Below are 22,093 nucleotides of genomic sequence, written 5' to 3' on the forward strand. Positions count from 1 at the left end.
TGCTGAAGTGGTAGGTAGATTCAAGATAAATTTAGAAAACATAATTTAGTGCTGTAAGAGGGCAAATGTAGATGATCAGGTGTGTGCCTATAGACTAAGTATTAATCCAAGCTAGACAAGGGCAACAAAACATCCACGGATGCAGAAGATTTCTCTCAAAACGGGCGGTGAGGTTCTAAGCCTCACCTCTGTTGATCCCCAATTTCTCACCTGATGGCCCCCCTGCGACTGTGGCTGTCTTACGTTGTTCCTCCCTTGAGGGATCTTACCCGTCTCTGGCTTCAAGTCTTGTTTTTAAGTTTAGAGTGTGTCTAGAGAAACTTTAATGCTATGAATAGTTTACTTTATTACTAAGTCATAAACCTTTGGAGAGCTTTACTGAATGCCTTGAGTTTTCAGTGTTTATTCTCCGCTCTAACTACTTCCAACATAAAACATTTTCTAGTCTTGTTTAAGCTCTGGAAATCGTTGAACTTAAAATCCTTGGTCATTTTTTGATTGCCTTTGGAGTTTTATCATATGCATCTGTGATTTCTTGGTAGTAATGTACTTAAAGGGATACTGTAATATACTCAAGGCAAACCTACTGTGGAGCTCTTCCTCTTTATAGCTTTCTCTGCTGGATCTTTCCCCACAAATTCCAGTTGCTTTTGCCTTCTTGAACTCTATTCTCTGTCCTCTCAACTCAATAATACACTCTGCTGTGCTTGAGATTTCTTGCCTGCACAGTGATCTACAAACTGTATCTAGGCAGGAATCTAGGATAGTGGTTTCATGTAATTTTTCTCTCTCTTTTCATGGATCATAGTCTTATGCTATTTCTTTTCCAATGTTTGAAAGCAGTCACTTGACAGTTATTTTCCAATTTTTCAATTGTTTGTGGTGGGAAGTTAAATTTAGTCCTAGTTATTACATCATGGCTAAAATCAGATGTCCCCTTCCCTTTTTAGGACGGTAAGTTTGGCTACTAGAAAATGTATATTAGGGAGAGTGGAAGCAGCGTTCTTGAATGAGGGCAGTATTCATGAGGCCAGGACAATTTCATATGTGTTACACTGCACTGTGAGTGATGCACTTGGAGGTGTGTGGTGCACAGCTTAAATGATAGCTTTGTGTGGGGCAGAATTGGGTGAGGACATAAGTGAGAGCTTAGAGCTTGTACATACGGAATTGATAAGACCTTGTCTTAATTGAGTTAGTGTGAGGCAGAGTGGGTCATCCAAGATGATTTCAGGGTTTTTATTTTGTGTAATTTATCACTGTGGAGGTGAGTTCACCCTGTTCACAAGGATTTCTTGAGGTTTAAATGAGATCATGCATGAGAAAATGCTTTGGAATAGCACAGCAATATACAATTTGCAGTATTGCTTACTGCTTAATTCTATCCTCTGGATATGTATAGAAAAACCTACACAATGTTGCCTTGGTGTCATAATGACCTAGAAAAGTTACTGAAACTCCAAAACATCAGAACTCATATCCAGGGAGTTTTCTTCTCCTTGTTGAAGAATTTAGCTATAATAGAGTTTCTTAGCTTCAGTGTAATCTATATAAGACAGCTCTTAAAAAAAAATGAACCCTGACTCCAAAAGAGACTACTAAGACAAACTGGAGCAAATACCAGTGGAGTAGTAAATACCAGTGACATTTTGTGCAAGTCAACGAAGATAAAACATTGTTTTCAATGGTGCAATCACCTCAGAATGAAGGTGGGAACTGAAGTTTATGACAGGATCTGCTCAGAGGTCATAACCAAAAGTAAAAAAGTAACAGCAGTTACTAAAGCCTCCATAGAATATCATGTTCTGTTATTACAAACATTACCACTCCACTCACCTTCCTATATATCCCACTTGAACCTAACTTCCTATATCAGAGAAGAGAAGGCTTACACTTTTCCATGGTAAGGAGAAGTCCCACTCTTTCCCCGGAGAAATCATAACCTGTCAGAAATGGACAAGGCCCAAATACTATTATATTTAAGTGAATTGATTTTCTCTGCTTGATTTCTCTTGATTCCAGCCTTATTTTGTTGGTGACTGAGAGAAAATGTCCAGTTTCATGACTTCCAGAAAAGGTCATTTTCACGGCATTCTGAAAAGGCAAAAGTTGTTAACTTTCAGAAATATAGTTGAAATCCTTGATTTTATCTTTATTCATTCCATTAAATTATTTTAGATGTCTATTTTATGTTTTTAAATGTTTGGACTATTTATCTCATTGCATTACTCTGTACCCTAATTATACGCAGTTTTTTATTTCTGTATTTGTTAATATTGTTTTGAATACTGATTAATATACAGTTTTATTATCTTGATAATTTTTAAAAAGTACCTACCAAAAGCATCTTAACTGTCTTCTAATTATTTCCCTAAAATGTAAAGTCTGTTGTTTTACTGTTTTAATAATTTATTCCAAGTACACAGAATATTGTTCAATAATAGGACTTCAGTAATTTTATTGGATGAAAAATTACAGATGTAAAAGTCTGCCAAAAAAAAAAAATCCTTGAAGCTCAGTCATGAATGAATTAAAAGGATTTCCTTTAGGCAAGGTGATTTAGCAATTTCCTTATCAGATATGTGTTTCTAATTGTCAGTGTTTCTTGGTACACAAAACTATGTAAGAAGACTAGCTTATGAAAAACATGAGCTGTATGCATTCATTCAACATATACTTTGTATCAGGCTCTGTGATTGGTGTCTGGGATATAAAGGTGATACATGGATATGATTCTCCTCCTAGAAGAGCTTGTAATTTATTGGAGAAGACGACCATGTGAACAGAAAAATAACAGTATGACTGGCAAGTGCTTTTAACAGCAGTAATTAAAGTATCATGGGCCTAAAAGGTTAAAATAGGCACATCTTTCCAGAGAGTTAGTGCATCCTTTGCTATTGTGCTAGGTGAAAGCATGGTGATTGGGGAAGACAGGAAAAGGGAAAGGCTCTCTGCAGATGAACTTTACAGCAGGCCTGTGCTCTCCAGTTTAGAAGCCACTAGCAACATGTGAGTATTTAAATTCCTAGCAGCTATCTACAATAAAGGCACATATTTAAAGTGTAAAATGGAATGTGAAGCCATCACGACAATCAAAATCATGAACAAATACATCAGTCTCAAGTTTTCTCATAACCATTTATTCCTTTTGCCTACCTTCACACCCCATCCTCACACCCAGTTAACTACTAATCTGTTTGTTTTTGGTTACTGTAGATTAGTTTGCATTTTCTAGAGTTTTAAAGTACGTGAAATTTCACAGAATGTTCTTTTATGACTGGCTTTTTCACTCAGCATAATTTTGAGATTTATCCATGTATCAGTAGTTACCCTTTTTCATTGCTGAGTAATATAACCTATAACACAGTTTGTTTATCCCTTTTTCTGTTGATGGAGATTTAGGTTATTTTCAATTTTTTAGTATTAAAAACAAACCTGTATGACCATTCTTTGACAAGTGTTTGTGTGGACATTCTACAAAAGAAAAACTTACTGGAATTTTGGTTAGGATTGCTTTAAATTTTCTGTAGATCAGTTTGGGTAGATAACTATACTTCTTAAACTTCTTGAGAAACTGCCAAACTACTTTTACACAGTGATTGTATAATTTTACATTCCCACTTGGTGTGTATGGGTGTTTCAGTTCCTATACATCCTTGCCAACATTTCGTAGGACCATTAGTTTTAATTTTAGCCATTCTAATAGGTGTGTAGTGGTATCTCTTGTGGTTTTAATTTGCATTTTCCTAATTTCTCATTGTGTTGGGCATCTTTTCATGTGCTTACTTGCTATCTTTTATCTTGTTTGGTGAAATATCTTCATATCTGTTGCTGACTTTTTTTTAAAATAATTTTTTTATTTTGATATCATTAATGTACAATTACTTGAAAAACATTATGGTTACCAGACTCCCCCATTATCAGGTCCCCCCGAAATACACCATTACAGTGACTGTCCATCAGCGTAGTCAGATGCTATAGAATCATTACTTGTCTTCTCTGTATATACTGCCTTTCCTGTGTCCCCCCACCCCCACTACATTATGTGTGCTAATCATAATGCCCCATTTTCCCACTTATCCCTCCCTTCCCACCCATCCTCTCCAGTCCCTTCCCTTTGGTAACTGTTAGTCCATTCTTGGGTTCTGTGATTCTGCTGCTGTTCTGTTCCTTCATTTTTTGCTTTGTTGTTATACTACACAGATAAGTGAAATCATTTGATACTTGTCTTTCTCTGCCCGGCTTATTTCACTGAGCATAGTACCCTCTAGCTCCATCCTTGTTGTTGCAAATGGTAGGATTTGTTTTCTTCTTATGGCTGAATAATATTCCATTGTGTATATGTACCATATCTTCTTTATCCATTCATCTACTGATGGACACTTAGGTTACTTCCATTTCTGGGCTATTGTAAATAGTGCTGTGATAAACATGGATGCATATGTCTTTTTCAAACTGGGCTGCTGCATTCTTAGGGCAGATTCCTAGGAGTGGAATTCCTGGGTCAAATGGTATTTTTATTTTGAGCATTTTGAGAAACCTCCATACTGCTTTCCACAATGGTTGAAGTAGTTTACATTCCCACCAGCAGTGTAGGAGAGTTCCTGTTTCTCCACAACCTCACCAACATTTGTTGTTGTTTCTTTTGGATGGTGGTGATCCTTACTGGTGTGAAGTGATATCTCACTGTAGTTTGCACTTGCATTTCTCTGATGACTAGCTATATGGAGTATCTTTTCAAGTGTCTGTTGCCATCCGAATTTCTTCTTTGGAGAAGTGTCTGTTCAGCTCCTCTGCCCATTTTTTATTTGGATTATTTGTTTTTTGTTTGTTGAGGTGCGTGAGCTGTTTATATAATTTGGATGTCAACCCTTTATCAGATCTGTCATTTATGAATATAATCTCCCATACTGTAGGATGTCTTTTTGTTCTATTGGTGGTGTCCTTTGCTGTACAGAAGCTTTTCAGCTTGATATAGTCCCACTTGTTCATTTTTGCTTTTGTTTCCCTTGCCTGTGGAGATACATTCATGAAGTCGTTCATGTTTATGTCCAAGAGATTTTTGCCTTATGTTTTTTTCTAAGAGTTTTATGGTTTCATGACTTACATTCAGGTCTTTGATCCATTTCGAATTTACTTTTGTGTATGGGGTTAGACAATGATCCAGTTTCATTGTCTTACATGTAGCTGTGCAGTTTTGCCACCACCAACTGTTGAAGAGGCTGTCATTTCCTCATTGTATGTCCATGGCTCCTGTATTGTATATTAATTGGTCATGTATGTTTGGGTTAATGTCTGGAGTCTCTATTCTGTTGCACTGGTCTGTGGCTCTGTTCTTGTGGTTTGGTACTTGCCAGTACCAAATTGTCTTGATTACTGTGGCTTTGTAGTAGATCTTGAAGTTGGGGAGCGAGGAATCCCCCACCCACCCACTTGGCTCTTCCTTCTCAGGATTGCTTTGGCTATTTGGGGTCTTTGGTGGTTGCATATGAATTTTTGAACTACTTGTTCCAGTTCGTCGAAGAATGCTGTTGGTCATTTTATAGGGATTGCCTTGAATCTGTAGATTGCTTTGGGCAGTATGGCCATTTTGACGATATTAATTCTTCCTAGCCAAGAGCATGGGATGAGTTTCCATTTGTTAGTGTCCTCTTTAATTTCTCTTCAGGGTGTCTTAGAGTTTTCAGGTTATGGTCTTTCACTTCCTTGGTTAGGTTTATTCTTAGGTATTTTATTCTTTTTGATGCAATTGTGAATGGAATTGTTTTCCTGATTTCTTTTTCTGTTAGTTCATTGTTAGTGTATAGGAAAGTCACAGATTTCTGTATATTAATTTTGTCATTGTTTTTTGGAAAATATTTTTTCTAGGTATGGAATTCTAGATTGGCAATGTTTTCTTTTGGTATTTTAAAGATTTGCTCCAGTGTCATCTTGTTGTATCATTTCAATGAGGAATCTAATGTCATTCTTATCTTTGTTCCTATGTAATATGTATCTTTTTTCCTTATCTGTTTTTAAGATTTAAAAAAGAAGATTACTGGTCTTGAGCAATTTGATTATGATGTAATATGATGTAGACATATCATTTTTCTTTTACTTGGTGTTGTTGAGGTTCTTGAATTTATAAGTTTATAGTTTTCATGTAATTTGGAAACATTTTGGAAATTATTTCTTCAGATAATTTACTGTGCCCTCTAACTGTGGAAATTCATTTCCTCAGTACCACCAGCCACACTTTAAGTGCTTAATAGCCAGATGTATCTAGTGGCTACCATACTGGAGAGTGCAAATATAGAACTTTTCCATCTTTATAGAAGTTCTGTTGGACTGTGCTCCATAGGCTAAGTATTATTGTATACACTGTGCTCATGTGTATAATAAAAGGTCACACAAAAGTGCAATTAGATTTATGTTTTCCTGTTTACACAAAGAAAAATTTAAAATTTTGATTTATCAAGTTTATATTACTTGTTTATTGGATTTGAAACTGGAAATGGGTTTCCACTTCAGTGCTCTCTTCTCTATATTCTTTCTCCCTATAGTAAGTTGGGAAATCTCTGGCTTGTGGGGTCATGTCTTATTTTAAATTTTTGTTCATTTGTTTTGTGGCAAATACAATTTTTAATGATAATGTTCTGGACCTTTTATATTACCAAGATAGTGCCTGGTATGTAGTAGGTGCTTAAGTACTTGTTTATTCAAAAAATATTTGTGCACTTTCTGTATAAGCCTGGCATACTCTCTGGAATATATGGGCAAAAAACTAATTTCTGTTGCAAACCCAGTAGACTGTGAGTATCCATTGTTCCATAGAGGCCTACAATACTCCCTATGGAAGAATTCTCTAAGTAGAATGAACCTATACCCTAAATACTAACTAAATTTCCAGTCACTTTTGCAGGTGAGATGTGGAATTGCATAGCTGAGCTGCCTTACAGTCTACTGAAAAATAGTATTCTCTTATCCTTAGTGACTGTCAGAGCTATTTCATGTAGAGAACAAAGTCTCTAATGGTTTCATGAGAACTGTTGACGAGCTATGAATGTTAGTTAACCACCTGGGTTCATGAAAAATGGAACCAAGAATCTAGTTTTTATAGGAGAAACAGCTTCCACACACAGTAAACCATTTTTTTTTTTTTCTGAAAATGTAATCCATTGTAAATTGAGGAATTGGGAACAATTGAATCAGTATTTTATTTTCTTGCTTTGACTTGGCTATTTAACCTATTTAATTGTTGAGAAAAAATTTCTCAGTTAAGTATTAAATGCTTATGTTATTAAAATGGTTATGTTGTTTACTAGTTAATAAAATTGTTTCAGATAGATCATACTTCAGTAATGGTGCAAGCAAATCTGAATTACAAATTCAGAGGCACCTGTTTCAATTAACTTTGGTCTTAAAAATAAATAGCAAAATTACTCAATTTTAAATGAATTAATCTGAAAAATCAAACTCAGTAGTTGCTGTAAAATATAGTATCTTTTACAAATGAAATTACTGTGTGTCTGAATTGCAAAGCTTGAAAATGAATTTGTCAAGTATATAATTTATTTGTATCCTGACTACCCCAAACAGAAGTTGAGGTGGACATAGTCATTTGCTGTGGAAAAGAAACAATTAAATTAAAATTTCCTTATTAGCATATATATTTCTTCTTGTTAATAGTGATTTTATTAATAATAACTGGATTATGGAATTTGGTCTGAGTCATTTTTGCAATTAAGTTCTATTTTTTTATATTCTTACTGCACAATTATTTGAACAACATTATGGTTACTAGACTCCCCCTGTTATCAAGTCCACCCCAGATACCCCATTACAGTCACTGTCCACCAGCATAGTAAGATGCTATAGAATCATTACTTGTCTTCTCTGTATATACTGCCTTTCCTGGTCCCCACTCTGCTACATTATGTGTGCTAATCATAATGCCCTGTTTAATGAAGTTCTATTTTAAGTGATTTCAAAAGTTTTAAAGTGAATGGACCAAAATTTAGGCTTTCAGAGATTTGCATTTATATTTGAGGTATTTTGATAGCTGTGTCCAAAAGTACTTTTGCTAACCCAAAGCAATTTTATTGTGTCTTATCCAAATTCTTTGAGATATAAACTAATCTTTGAGATTTGATAAAACCATTAGTACAGTAAATAAGTGCCTACTGTATGCTAGTCACTGCTAAGTGCTATGAGGATAATAAAGATATGTTGGATATGGTCAGTGTAGTGTGGTACATCTAACAGAGGAGAGATTGTGTACTACAATTTAGATTCTTGTAGACATGTTAGAAAAAATATCTATGAGAAAACTGAGCAAATGGGTTAACATGTCTGACTTTTCCTTCTTATTTATCTAACTTTAAATAAAATGAAAACCACTATAGTATGAGACTCTATAGTTATGTTTGTATAAGCAATCTCAAAATCTTATAGTACAATATCTAGCACAGTGTAGTCAAACACATAGTGTTACGCACAAAAGAAGTGTTAATAAATATTTGGGGAATGAATGACTATGAAAATTGTTCTTTTTGAGGCTTTTTATCAGTAATAGCTAACATGTACTTTCCAACATTTTCAAACTGTAGGCCATTACCCATTACTGGGTGAAAAAACCCTTACTGGATTTCCAACACCATGATAACGAAATGGAACAGAATAGAAGCTATGAGAATACATCACACATACTTAGAGGATTGTTTTTATAAAATTTTAGTTTGTTATATAAATATACATTTGTGTACACTAGGTGGTGATATAAAATACATTTAACAGTGGACTGTGGTAAAAAAAAATCAGCAAAAGTCACTGCTTTAGTAGTTACTTTTAACTGTTCTTAAAGTACCAGTTTCTCTACTAATAGTTTTGTAAGGTGTGAAAATGATTGGATTTGCATATCTGATATGTGATGGGTTTGGTCCTTATTAATAATGCTGTTCAGCAAAATGCTAGACACTGTGGTTTAAACTCCACTCCAGATTTTCCTGTGCTAGATAAAAGGTCTTTTACAACTTTTTTTGTTCGTAGTAGTCTTTAGTCTTTCAGGTCAGTGACCTTTAACTTACGTTAGCTTCCTTAAAAGAAAGAAGGTAGGGTTCTTGGCACTGGAAACAATTGACATTTCAATATATATTAAGGAAATATTCCTGAAACATGAAGAGAGAGACTGGAATATAATTATGTAAAAACAAAAACAAAAACATAGTTTCAAACAGGAGAGATCTTCCAGTTGATGATGTAACCTGTCTGTGCCTCAGTTTGAAAAGAAAAAGGAGGCTGTTACTTGGTCTCTCATGTACACATGTAGAACTCTTGAGACACCTGTCTCTGTCTTTTAACCCTGGAATTCTACCAAAATTTGGAATGATAATACCAACAGCTTACTCTGAGGAATTCAGAATCCCTAATGTATTGGGAATGAATTTTGGTTATTAAGTGTGCATTTAAACGACTTTATAAGGGTTTGTGTTTGGATAGTTTTAAATGCTCATAGCCTGCATATTGGAAAAGTATCTTAGAACTTTCCTTAAAATGAATGTTTCTTTGAAGTAGATTTCATTTGTGATGAGGCCACATTTTTTTACCTTCTGTAGGATCACTTTCTGTAATGGAAATCAATTGCAAAAGATAATTCAGCATTTAATGCTGGCAAGGATGCAGAGAAAGAGGAACCATCCTACACTGCTGGTGGGAATGTAAGCTAGTTCAACCATTGTGGAAAGCAGTATGGAAGTTCTTCAAAAAAGCTCAAAATAGAAATACCATGTGACCTGGGAATTCCACTCTTAGGAATTTAAGCAAAGAAAACAACTTCTCAGATGCAGAAAGACATATGTACCCCTATGTTTACTGCAACACTATTTACAATAGACAATATGAGGAAGCAGCCTAAGTGTCCATCAGTAGATGAATGGATAAAGAGGATGTGGTACATATACACAATGGAATATTATGCAGCCATAAGAAGAAAACAAATCCTACCATTAGCAAAAACATAGATGGAGTTAGAGGGTATTTTGCTCAGTGAAGTAAGTCAGGCAGAGAAAGAAAAATACCAACTGATTTCCCTCATTTATGGAGCATAACAATGAAGCAAAACTGAAGGAAAAAAAACAGCAGCAGACTCACAGACTCCAACAAGGGAGTAGTGGTTAACAAAGGGGAGGGGTGGGGGAGGGGTGGGGGAGGGTGGGTGGGGAGGGAGGGAGAAAGGGATTGAGGTGTATTATGATTAGTACACAGGGTGTGGGGGGATCACCGGGAAGACAGTGTAGCACAGAGAAAACAAGTGGTGACTTGTGGTATCTTACTACACTGATGAACAGTAACTGCAATGGGGTATGGGGGGGACTTGATAATAGGGTGAATGGAGTAGTAACCACATTGTTTTTCATGTGAAACCTTCATAAGAGTGTATATCAATGATACCTTAATAACAGAAAATACAATTCAGCATATAAATACTCTTTATCCAACTTTTATTTTTTGGGATACATAGTTATTAAAACGAGGTTACTTTCAGAATCTTAACAGGTCATTCATTTTCTTTATTGCTGTCTTGAAGTACTTGATTTTGGATTTGATTGTCATGGTGTTTACTCTTAAGTTGAGCATGACTTACGCATAGAAAGCACAGACTCGTTTGGGGAATATGGGGCAGTATAATCAAATAGAGATGATAAAACAATTTCTTTAGGTCGGAAGTATTTTGCATCTGGAAACATACCTTTGAACTCTCCCTGTGGGTTTTCCACATGTGCTATTTATTAGCAATGTATTCTTTATGGAATTATGACCAAGTGTACTGTAGAAATGGTTTCAGAGCATGTACTCTTCCTAAGGAAGCTTTAATTCTAGGCAGCTTTAATTCTAGGCAGAATTTAGCTTTGTGGTTTTGATAAGGTGTTACATCTTCAGTCAGGGTAAGGGGGCATTCTTAAGCAAAGAACTACCATGCCGGTACTGTTATCTTTTGTTTATTACTTTTGGAAAGTGTTTTGAGATATTTGAAAAGGGAGAAATCCTTGATTGAATTTGAGTTGGACTTCATTGGCTTTTATACTTTAGTACATCTGTTTTATAATATGAAAGGGGGTTCCCACCCATAACTCTCCTTCCCTTCTGGATGCAGCTGTTTATTGGAAGTAACTATGGTTCTTTATGAACTGTCACATACTGTTGATATCTTGTATTAGAGAACTGGTAAGGTTTTGACAGGATATGCCCTGTTTCTCAAGGAGCAATTGGGCAGTTTAAACATTGTTCATGTATGTGTTACAGAGTGCCACTAACTAACTAGGTTGCCGGAGAACATGAGATCGCCATGGCAACAAGAGCTCTTTTGAAGGCAGAAATCTTGGCAGAGTGGTTGGGTCTTTTGAAGTGCTGGGTGTGTTGATAGGAAAAGATCCAGTCAGCAATAAGCACACAACTGTAGGCCACCAGTCAAGGAAAATAAACACTTGGTTTTTAGCTTTTACTTGAGGGCAAATTTATTTTGAGTTTCTCCCTCAATGCTAATCTTCCTTTAAAATAAATACTTACATATGAAACTTTTCTTTTCATATGTATGTTATTTCAAGAAAATTTTCCAAACGTGCTGGCCTAAAATTGTCTGATTTTTGGTAAAATCAGTGTGGTGTAATGAGTTCTGATATTAATGGGTTCTGATGTTAAAATCAGAGTAGATAAAGATGAATACAGATTATTCAGTTCAGAATTTGGTATTGTTTAAAAATTAGTGAACAACAAAATGAATCATCAGACTCCAAGATCTGCCTACTGTTTTTGAGATCTATCCAATTTTCTCTACTCTCCACTCTGAATTTCAGCCTTCAGGGTTTTGCTCTTGTGGCTGTTCATGCCTGCTTCTGGGTCCTCACTCCAGTTGCGCCTCCTGCACAGGATGCCTTCTCATTTTTGTGCCTCTCATCTCAGAATTTCCTTCTCAGTTTTTACCTTTGTTATTAAGCTTTCCCTGACTACTATAACCTCCAGGAAACTTTTCCTTCCCAAGTAGTTGATTATAATTTACATATTGAATCATTCAGATCTTAATATGATTTTACACATTTTTTGCTCATGTATTTAATGTTGTATGTTGGACTTATTTTCTTAGTTATAAGCTTTTTGTGGTCAGGAATTCTGCCTCTACTCTTGTGTCTTACAGTAAAGGACCAGATATAAGATTAGGACTTAGTAAAAGCTAAATAATTAATGGTTTTAGCTTGAAATATGTTAATGATAAAAAGTCATATTCAAATAATAGTTTCTTTATTTAGCTTTTTAATAAGTTGTATATGTAGTCACCATAGACAATGTACTATCTTGAGGATACTGTGTTTTAATGCTTGATCCCAGGACTAATAATAATTTGTATAGCTCCTTTTCCCAACCACAACTCTGCATCTAAACTGAAGAACCCAGAAAATGAGTTGTGTGACTGTTTTCTTATTTCTCCCAAGAATGATACATCATTCTGGATGTCTAGAAGAGAAGTTAATTCAGTACATACAATGAATGACTTAGGGTACTAGGGCTTAATTCTTATGTGGAACCACAGTCAAAAATGGCAGTATATGTCATTTCTGTATTATACTCAATTTCTTCTTGCATGAGTGACTTCCTTAAATCTTTCCATGTGTTACTTCTATTACTTTTTTTTTTCTTTTGGTATCATTAATATACAATCACATGAGCAACATTGTGGTTACTATATTTCCCTTATTATGAAGTCCCCACCACATACCCCATTACAGTCACTGTCCATCAGTGTAGTAAGTGCGATAGAGTCACTATTTGTCTTCTTTGTGCTATACTGCCTTCCCCATGCCCCTCCCTACATTGTGTGTCCTAATCGTAATGCCCCTTATTTCCCTTATCCCTCCCTTCCCATCCATCCTCCCCAGTCCCTTTCCCTTTGGTAACTGTTAGTGCATTCTTAGGTTCTGTGAGTCTGCTGCTGTTTTGTTCCTTCAATTTTTTTCTTTGTTCTTATACTCCACAGATGAGTGAAATCTTTTGGTACTTGTCTTTCTCCGCTTGGCTTATTTCACTGAGCATAATACCCTCTAGCTCCATCCATGTTGTTGCAAATGGTAGGATTTGTTTTCTTGTTATGGCTGAATAATATTCCATTGTGTATATGTACCACATCTTTATCTATTCATCTACTGATGGACACCTAGGTTGCTTCCATTTCTTGGCTATTGTAAATAGTGCTGTCATAAACATATGTCTTTTTCAAACTGGAGTGCTGCATTCTTAGGGTATATTCCTAGAAGTGGAATTCCTGGGTAAAATGGTATTTCTATTTTGAGCATTCTGAGGAACCTCCATACTGCTTTCCACAGTGTTTGAACTAATTTACATTCCCACCAGCAGTGTAGGAGGGTTCCCCTTTCTCCACATCCTTGCCAACATTTATTGTTGTTTGTCTTTTGGATGGTGGCCATCCTAACTGGTGTGAGGTGATATCTCATTGTGGTGTTAATTTGCATTTCTCTGATGATTAGCGATGTGAAGCATCTTTTCATGTGCCTGTTGGACATCTGAATTTCTTCTTTTGAGAAGTGTCTGTCCAGATCTTCTGCCTATTTCTTAATTAGATTATTTGCTTTTTGTTTGTTGAGGTGCTTCAGCTCTTTGTTTATTTTGTATGTTAACCCTTATCAGTTCTGTCATTTATGAATATATTCTCCCATATTGTAGGATGATTTTTTTGTTCTACTGATGGTGTTCTTTGCTATACAGAAGCTTTTTAGTTTGATATAGTCCCACTTTTTCATTTTTGCTTCTGTTTCCCTTGCCAGTGGAGATAAGTTCATGAAGAAGTTGTTCATGTACTTCTGTTATTTTCTTATTTCTTTTCCAAGCAATAAGTGCTGGTAAAACTTCTAAAGAAAGTCATTCAAGGGACCATGTGGGAATTTTGCTGTTTTGATTTATTTGAAGCTATTGAAATGATAATCCAGTTTTAAACAACACCACTGTCTGTAGATATAAAATACAGTTCTCACTTTTTAGACTAGTTCAGTGAAAAAATAGGGAAATCCCCCTCTAATTTATGAAGAGGAAGGTAAAAGCTAACTGCTGAATCAAATGTTTTAGGTTTATTATCCTGTGTATAAAAGAATCCCATAGTTATTTACATTCATATACCTAGAAATGTTAAACTTCATCCTTTATTTTTAAAAGTAATTTTTCAGTGAAGAAATATGTAATGTACGTAATTAAGTTCAAAATTCACATTTAGCTCTTTGCTTTTGTTTACTGAGCAGGTCTAGGGGACATGCCTATGGTCTTAGGGGAGTGCCAGGGTTTTTTGGGTCAGATAAAACTTTAGGAACATTATCCATTCACAGGATAGTTACTATTCCCTTAATGCAAGGGGGATAAAGAAGCTCTTGCAGTTAACCATAATGGAAATGATTTGATGGTTAATGATTTACACACAGCTCTACTGTTTCTGATAGTATAAGTTATATTTAGGTAAGTTTTTGTGAACAAGTAATACATTTAGTCATTTTTTTTAGACTGTAAAATGTTTTGTAAATTTCATTCTCTTAAATCTTACCAAATAACTAGCTTTATCAGAATTACAGTCATGAATATTTGTTGTACTTTGCCCTAATATAGATATAAGTATTATGATGAAATGATTATATTATGATGAAGGTTGCTAGGATCGTTTGATTCTATGTGAATTCTTTCCTGATTACTGGGCATTTATATGGGCATTAAAATTTTTCATTTCCTTGTTAGTTATAGTAATTTCTTTGTCAAGTTTTAGCAGTAGTAACCAATATTTTTCTTTAATTATGTTGTATAATCTTTATTCTGCTGTGTAATCTAACCTGCTAAACACTGATTTCCAGGGTTCACGAGGTAGGTAAGCCTTGTTAAAATCAGAGAGTGTGCTGATTATGAAAATGGGCCTGAGAGTGATTTTTACCTCTCTTATGGAGAAAAGTACATGGGCTTTGTTTAAGCTTCTTTCTAGCTTATTTCTCTGTTTGCTCTGGGTATAGTTTCAAGTCACTTGATGTGTGATTGAGATTTATAGACTCTTGTCATTTCTCCTTCAGGTGACCTTGATATTAAAATTTTTATAAACTTGCTTTTTCTCAGTGTAATAGCAAAATTTATTTGAGGAAATAAAGTAAATGTTTTATACATATTAAATGTTTGAGCATTAACATTAATGTCAACTAATTGTGAATTAAAGGTATATCAAGCATTTATTAAATAATGGAGGGTTTTTTGGACACAAAATGGGTTAAAGTTGATTTGAATGTATAATTATGGGTAGTGATTAACTGCATTAAACTCTAGTATGTCTTGATAAGGAGCATCTTTTGAATATCTTCTAGTCTGTCCTAGGGTGAAGAATGCTTTCTGTAAATGTAAAGGAGAAAAAGAACATATAAGTCAACACTGTTGTACTGTTTCCACTGGTCTCTCTTTTAAGAACAGTTGCATTTGTTGTATTTTCAAAAATATGTTTGCTTTTGGGAGGAGATTTCCGCTGCCCTACTCATGCTGACATCTTGGCTCTTTTCTCGAAGCAATTATTTTTAAAAGAGGAAAATGGAGAGAACTGAGCATTTTTATTCTGCCTTTCCTGTAAGAACTCTACCATTGGGCAACTAAACTAAATAGTATATGAGCAAATCTTCTTTTTATAAAACTATTCTAGACAGCAAATAGGAAAATAATTATCAAGTTATAATATCATCCTTTTGTAAGCCCTAAAAAATTAATAAATGTAAACATTGAGTATCATGGATACCAACACTACCAGAGAAAGACAGTCAAAACATTTGCCTCTGATATAAGATAAAATACTACCCATGAAGTAGTCTTAACTCTCAGCCCCCAGAAAACCATAATTAAATCTCAATCTGATCAAGTATCTAAATTCAAATACAGACTTAAAGAAAATACAGAGGAGGAAAATGTTAAGTAACAGCAAAGAGACAAAAATCAGAAAAATCCAGTCTGTGGTGTAAACTACAGAACGACCTACTAGTTTCTTCCCTTTCCTCACAAAATCTCAGTAAAAACACAAGGGGATACATTTTAAAATTAAAAAATTGTCAATTCAAATCTTCACTTTCAGTAGCCACACTTGAAGTGCTCAACAGCTGTATGTGGCTAGTGGCTACCATATCGGACACCGCAGATACAGAACATTTCTATCACTGAAGAAAACTGTTGGCTAAGTAGATACATTAGTTTCTTGGGGCTTCTATAACATATTAGCACAGACTGGGTGGCTTAAAATAATAGAAATTTACTTCCTGACAGTTCTGGAAGCCGGAAGTTCAAAATGAAGGCTTTGGCAGGGCCACATTCCCTCTGAAGGCTCTAGGGGAGTATCCTTCCTTGCCTCTTCCAGCTGCTGATGGCACCCTGATGTTTTTTGGTTTGTGGTAGCAACCTCTAATCTCTGCCTCCCTCGTCTTTTCTCCTGTGTCTCAAATTTTTCACTCCTTTGTCTCATAAGGAGGCCAGTCATTGGATTTAGGGTCTATTCTAAATCCAGGATTATTTTGTCCTGAGATTCTTAATTACATCTTAAAGACCCTATTTCCAAATAAGGTCACAGTCCCAGGTGCTGGGTGTTAGCTCTTGGACGTATTTTTTTGGGAGACACTATTTTAACGCACAGAAGTGATATGGAAAATTAAAAGGGCTTTAAGAGACATATCAAGCAGTTGCCATGTCTGGATTTTGTTTGGATCCTGATGCAAACAGATGATAAAATTAAAAATTATGAGGTAAGTGCACATTTGAACACTGAACATTTACATTAGAGAATTTTTAACTCATTTATATATGATAATAGTAGTGTAAGTATGTTTAAAGAAAGACCCTTTATTTTTTAAAGGTTGATCAATATTTACAGTTGAGATGAAATGATATATTGGAGGTTCTTCAAAATAATAGAGAAATGAGGAAGTGGGTAGGGGTATAGATCAGGGGCTGCTGCAAGCTACAGCCCATTTAGTTTGCAGCCTGTTTTTTGTAAAAAAAACAGTTTTTATTGGAACACAGCCACACCCATTCATTTACATATCACCTACGGCTACTTTTGCCAGGCAGAGGCAGAATTGAGTAATTGGAATGGTGACCCATGGGCCTACAAAAGCTGGAAATACTTTGTGTTGTATTTTACTGAAAAAATTTGTTGGTTCCTGGGACAAATGAAACAAGGTAGACCATGAATTGATAAAAGTTAAAGCTGTTTCCTTTTATATGTGTTTGAAATTTTCCATAATACATTAAACTTTCTGAAAAATAATAGTTGACTGCCTGATTTTAGAGTACGAAAGAAGTAAGCTTAAAAATAAACTCAAAAGAAAATGTGAAATGATTCTACTCTATAAAAATTCTATCATTTATAATATTTATTTCTTAAAGGTCTGAAATGAATGTGGTAAGGTGTTCACATTTGTTAAATTTGAATTGTGGATACATGTTTCTTTTTGTGTATTTTTAATTAAAAAAAGCCTTACCCTATTATGTTATAAATCTGAGTAAAACATATAAGGGCAAACTACATGTTAGAGAAAGTATTTGCAATGTATAACAATGGATTGAGAGCCATAATACACATGTAGCCTTTGTAAATCATCAAGGAAAAAAATCTCCTTTAGAAATAGAAAAGGACATATGTGGTATTTGCCAAAGAAAGGCAGCTGACTAAGGGGCATATGAGAAAAATGGTTAAAAAAAAAGACACTATAATCAGAAGGTACTTAATTAAAAAACTGGACACTCAGGATAAAAACTAAAAAAATACTAACTAGAGAGAGAGAATAAATTTTAATTATAGACAATTAAGTTTGTAGCTTTGTTGTTTTTTTGTGTGTAGTTTGGCTTACTAAGTCATTTTGAGTATAGCAAGCTTAAGTTTGTAAAATTCAACATGGTAAAGGGGTATAATCTATGGCAATTGAGTTTATTGGTTAACTCTTAGAAATTTGTATGTGTGTTTAGCTCTTATGTATACTGATTGTTTAAATACTTCTCTACAGGTTCTTAAATTTTGTCATACATCAGAATCATCTAGAGGGCATGTTAAAACAGACTGCTTGACCCCATCCCCAGAGTTTTTGATTCAGTGGGTTTGGGATGGGGCAGAGGATTTGCATTTCTAAAAAGTTTCCCTGTGATCTGATGCTGCAGGTTGAGGGACCACACTTGATTAACTGCTGCTATACAATTAAAAGAAAAGAAAAAAATACATGTATGTATAGCAACTAAGATCTGTCTCTGATGCATAAGGAAGTTATTCTCATTTTGGTTTATGACCAATTTAATGTATATGAAAATAAATTCTTTTTATAGAGAATCATTTGGAACCCTAAGACTTAGGTTTGTAACTTGCACAGCTTTGATCCATAGGTGGTTTAGGTCTATCTTTTTCTGAACAATAGTGGGCGTTTTGTAGTGTATTAAGTAGCAACGTTATTTAGATGGGTCAGAGTGAACTTCAGTAAATGCAGATAGTGAAAAGAACAAACGATGTAAAGAAAAAGTATGATTCTGTTAACATAAATTAAGCATATATTTTTAAGGAAATATTTTGTAAAGTATTTTAAAAGACATGGGAATGATAAGGCTCAATTCAGTATTGTGGTTACCTCTCAGGGGCAAGTATTTATATTCCATTGTTTGTCTCTTCATTATATATGTGATATAAATATTCCTCTCTTTTTAATATTCAGTAAGAATAATTAAATACTAAAACAAAAAGCTCCATTTTCTTCATAGAAAAAAGTCTTACAAAGAATAAACTTCCTCTAGACTCTTGCTGGGCCTGTGAAAACTCTGGGACTATCTGACTGAGTTTGTGTACTGATGAAAGTTTTTTACTTGTGCTGTCAGATAGGACTATTAAGCACTTGAAATATGGCTAGTGCAACTGGGTAACTGGACTGTGAATTTTAATTTTCAAAACATTTAAATAGGTGTTTGTGTCTGGGGTGTACCATATTGGACAGTACAATTCTAGTCAGTTGAGAACATGGGTTATCCCTTGAATCATTTGTCTATTAATAATTGTCCTACAGAACATGCAGTGTTTAGTTTGCTGACATTTTGCATAAGTCACTGGTTTTGACTGTTATCTTTGTGCTGTGGCTCTGCATCTGCTTCTTGTGTTCAGTGGTAGCAGTTTGACTTATTTTCTTGTGCTTTATATGCCTAAAATTTGAGGGTTTCAAATCAGAAGCTACTTGGTAATATTTTACTCATAATGTTATTTAAAATTTTCATAAAATTTATGCCTTTTTTGTATGTCAGAGTTTATTACTTTGGTTTTCTATTGATTTTATTTAAAATATCTCTCCCACCATTAACTTTTCTAAACTCCTAAATAAAATTATTTTAGTTCTTTTTATTTAGTTTATACCTTGAGTCTTTTATCAATAAGTATTGCTCATTGTGAACTGCATTCCTGGGGAATGGCGGATAGAGGAAACAGACTCTTGGCTTTTGATGTTGAGCTTATTTGGAAGTATTTTTAGGAAGCAGAATATGCCTGAGAGAAATACATTGAATAGTCATATAATAACTGGAGGAATGAGAGCAAGTAAGTATATGACTTGGAGGGACCAATCAAAAATGTTTATATTTCTGCTTTGTTACTTTGTCACTTGATGGTAATGGAGATTGTGTATCAGAGTTCTTCATAGTGTTCCTGTTATTATCCCAATGTTTGAACTTCTTTATTTATTTGTAAAGTATATACTTGAAAAAGGACTTGTACCTATAATATACAAAGAACTTACTAAACAACAAAAAAACCTAATATATATATATTTTTAAAAAGGACAAAGGACCTTAAACAGGCACTGTATCAAGATACATAGACAGCCAATAATGCTTGTAAACATGTTCAGTGTCATTAACACTGTTGTCAGAGAAATGCTAATTAAACCCACAGTGAGATACACTGCACACTGATTAGAATGGCTAAATTAAAAAAATAACAAGAAATGATAATTCCAAGTGTTGCTGAGGATTTGGAGCAGTTGGAACTCTCATGTTACAAGTAGAAATGAAAAATGATGTAGCCACTCTGGAAAACGGTGTGGCATTTTCTTATAAAGTCAACATACATGTACCATATGACTCAATGTTCCCACTCCTTGGAATTTATCCAAGAAAAATGAACACAATTTGTTTTGAGAAATGTTCATAGTAGCCTTATTCATAATAATACCAAATGGGAAACAACCCGGATATTTTGTCAACTGGTGAATAGATTTTTGAAAATTATGCCACCGTATGGACTTATCACATCCATATAAAGGAAAACTACTCAACAATACAAAGGAACAAAAAAAATACTGATACACTTTATGGTTGAATCTCAAAAGCATCATGCCAAGTGAAATAATACACTTGCAATACTGTGTGAGTCCATCTACATGAAACTTCTTTATCCTAATGATTCTCGTATTCTTTCTGCAACCTAGGTGATAGTTACTGACTTCACCTGCTACCTAGGTGATAGTTACTGACTTTACCTGTTTAATTTTAATACACTAATTAGTGATGTTATGGCATTGTTCTTCATCCTAGGTTGATAGTTTATTGTAGTGGGTGTTCCCCAAATGTCTGAAACCTGTCATGCAGTGCCTAGAAGAGCATTTTTAGAAGAGTTATCTGTGTGTAGATGCTCACTGAAACCTTAAGAGTTGTACTTTGTAGAGAATGAAAATAGCTGTGGGAGTATATAATTGTGGTTGCAAAAAACGGACCCACTTAGGCTGGGTCAAATAAAGATATTTAGATCTCAAGAGTCCATCATGAAAACAAATACAGTTAGGTCTTGCAGGTATTTAAAAATAGGAATAGAGTCTGATTTCTCTCTCCTTTAGGGGCCGTAGTGTCTCTTGATTCATGTTCCCAGGTGGATGTCTTTTTTTGCTTCAGTTGCTTTCACAGACCAGCTTCGTTTACTCATTTATTGCTTTGCCTAGATTCACCAAACCTCCAGCTTATGCACTATCTTTGTGTTTGTCTCTCGGGTCCAGTTTGCAAGAGACAACATTTGGTGATTAATAAACCAATGGATTGACTACTCTTGAATTGGCTGCCCATGTGTCTTCCAGGTACTTGGGGTTCGGGACATGATTGTTAACTGATACAAAGATGGCTGCCTAAGACTGCCCGTTTTACTGGAGCTGTGAGTGGGGTTGTACTTATCTGTGTTAAAAAAGTAATGAAATAAATTCTCCATGTAATAGTTTACTTTTATACATGTTTATTAACACATTTTTTGAGTACCTATTATGGTGTCAGGTGGTAATGCTACAAATAGATGGGCAGAGGCAGGTATAGTCCTTGCCCCCCGAAGAGCTGTATAGTCTTAGCGGGAGTGACACAAACAATAGAGTAATACAGTCATAATAAGCAAATAATTCTAATACAAGCTGACTACTTGTAGTCATACCAAATAAAGACTCAGAATTTGATTTCTATCCCTAAGGCAGTGTAGCACTTAGTAAGTTTCTTAAAAAACCAGTCTTTCAAATGAGAGTGATGTGCAGCTTCATTGTGTCATCCCAGATGATACAATGTACATTAAAGTGTAGTGTAAAAGTGTGAAGTATGATAAAAATATTTCATTTTCTTCGATTCTAGTGTGTTCTTAATTTTTGAAAGACTAATTTTGCCTACTATTTCCAGCCTATGTGGATGTATCATCTTTAGGCTTGACTTTTGCTTTCCTTCCATGTAGACATAAATTTGGCTGTGATTTGTAACTGTATTGTCCTTTTTATCTTATTTATTGCTCTTTTAATTCTTCTAATAGGTTCTTTGACATTTTGTTAGGTTATTTCCTGTGTATTCACTTGTCTTCCTGTATTTTTTTACTTTGCTCTTTGAATTTAACATTTGAACTTTCATACAAATATTTGAAGCTATAATTTTATGCATGTGCCTTCTTTGTATGGACTTAATTTCTACTAAGTTGCTTTATTTTTATTTTTTGGTATTGTTTCATGTTAACTCAAATTTATATTGATATATCATTATAAATGATTAGTCTGGAATAAAGGCACTTGGTACTTGT

General features: G+C 34.6%; 1 protein-coding gene across 9 annotated transcripts in view; it reads left to right on the forward strand.

Moving 5' to 3' along the window:
• The window catches only part of TCF12 (transcription factor 12), a 440,339-nt gene that overhangs the window by 31,648 nt on the left and 386,598 nt on the right, over nt 1-22,093 (forward strand). For 2 of the 9 annotated variants that reach the window (XM_073211899.1, XM_037020964.2), the window contains exon 3: nt 21,129-21,202. The exons of 6 other annotated variants lie outside the window; for them this stretch is intronic. Coding sequence is in view for 1 of the 3 variants with exons in the window: in XM_073211896.1 (XP_073067997.1) it covers nt 21,116-21,128 (13 nt within the window). In the remaining 2 variants the exon portion in view is untranslated. Of the gene's footprint in view, nt 1-21,050; nt 21,203-22,093 lie in introns of all 9 variants that reach the window. One more of the 9 variants, XM_073211896.1, reaches the window with a different exon arrangement.

Source organism: Manis javanica, chromosome 8 (genome assembly GCF_040802235.1).
Source record: "Manis javanica isolate MJ-LG chromosome 8, MJ_LKY, whole genome shotgun sequence".
Taxonomy (NCBI): Eukaryota; Metazoa; Chordata; class Mammalia; order Pholidota; family Manidae; genus Manis; species Manis javanica.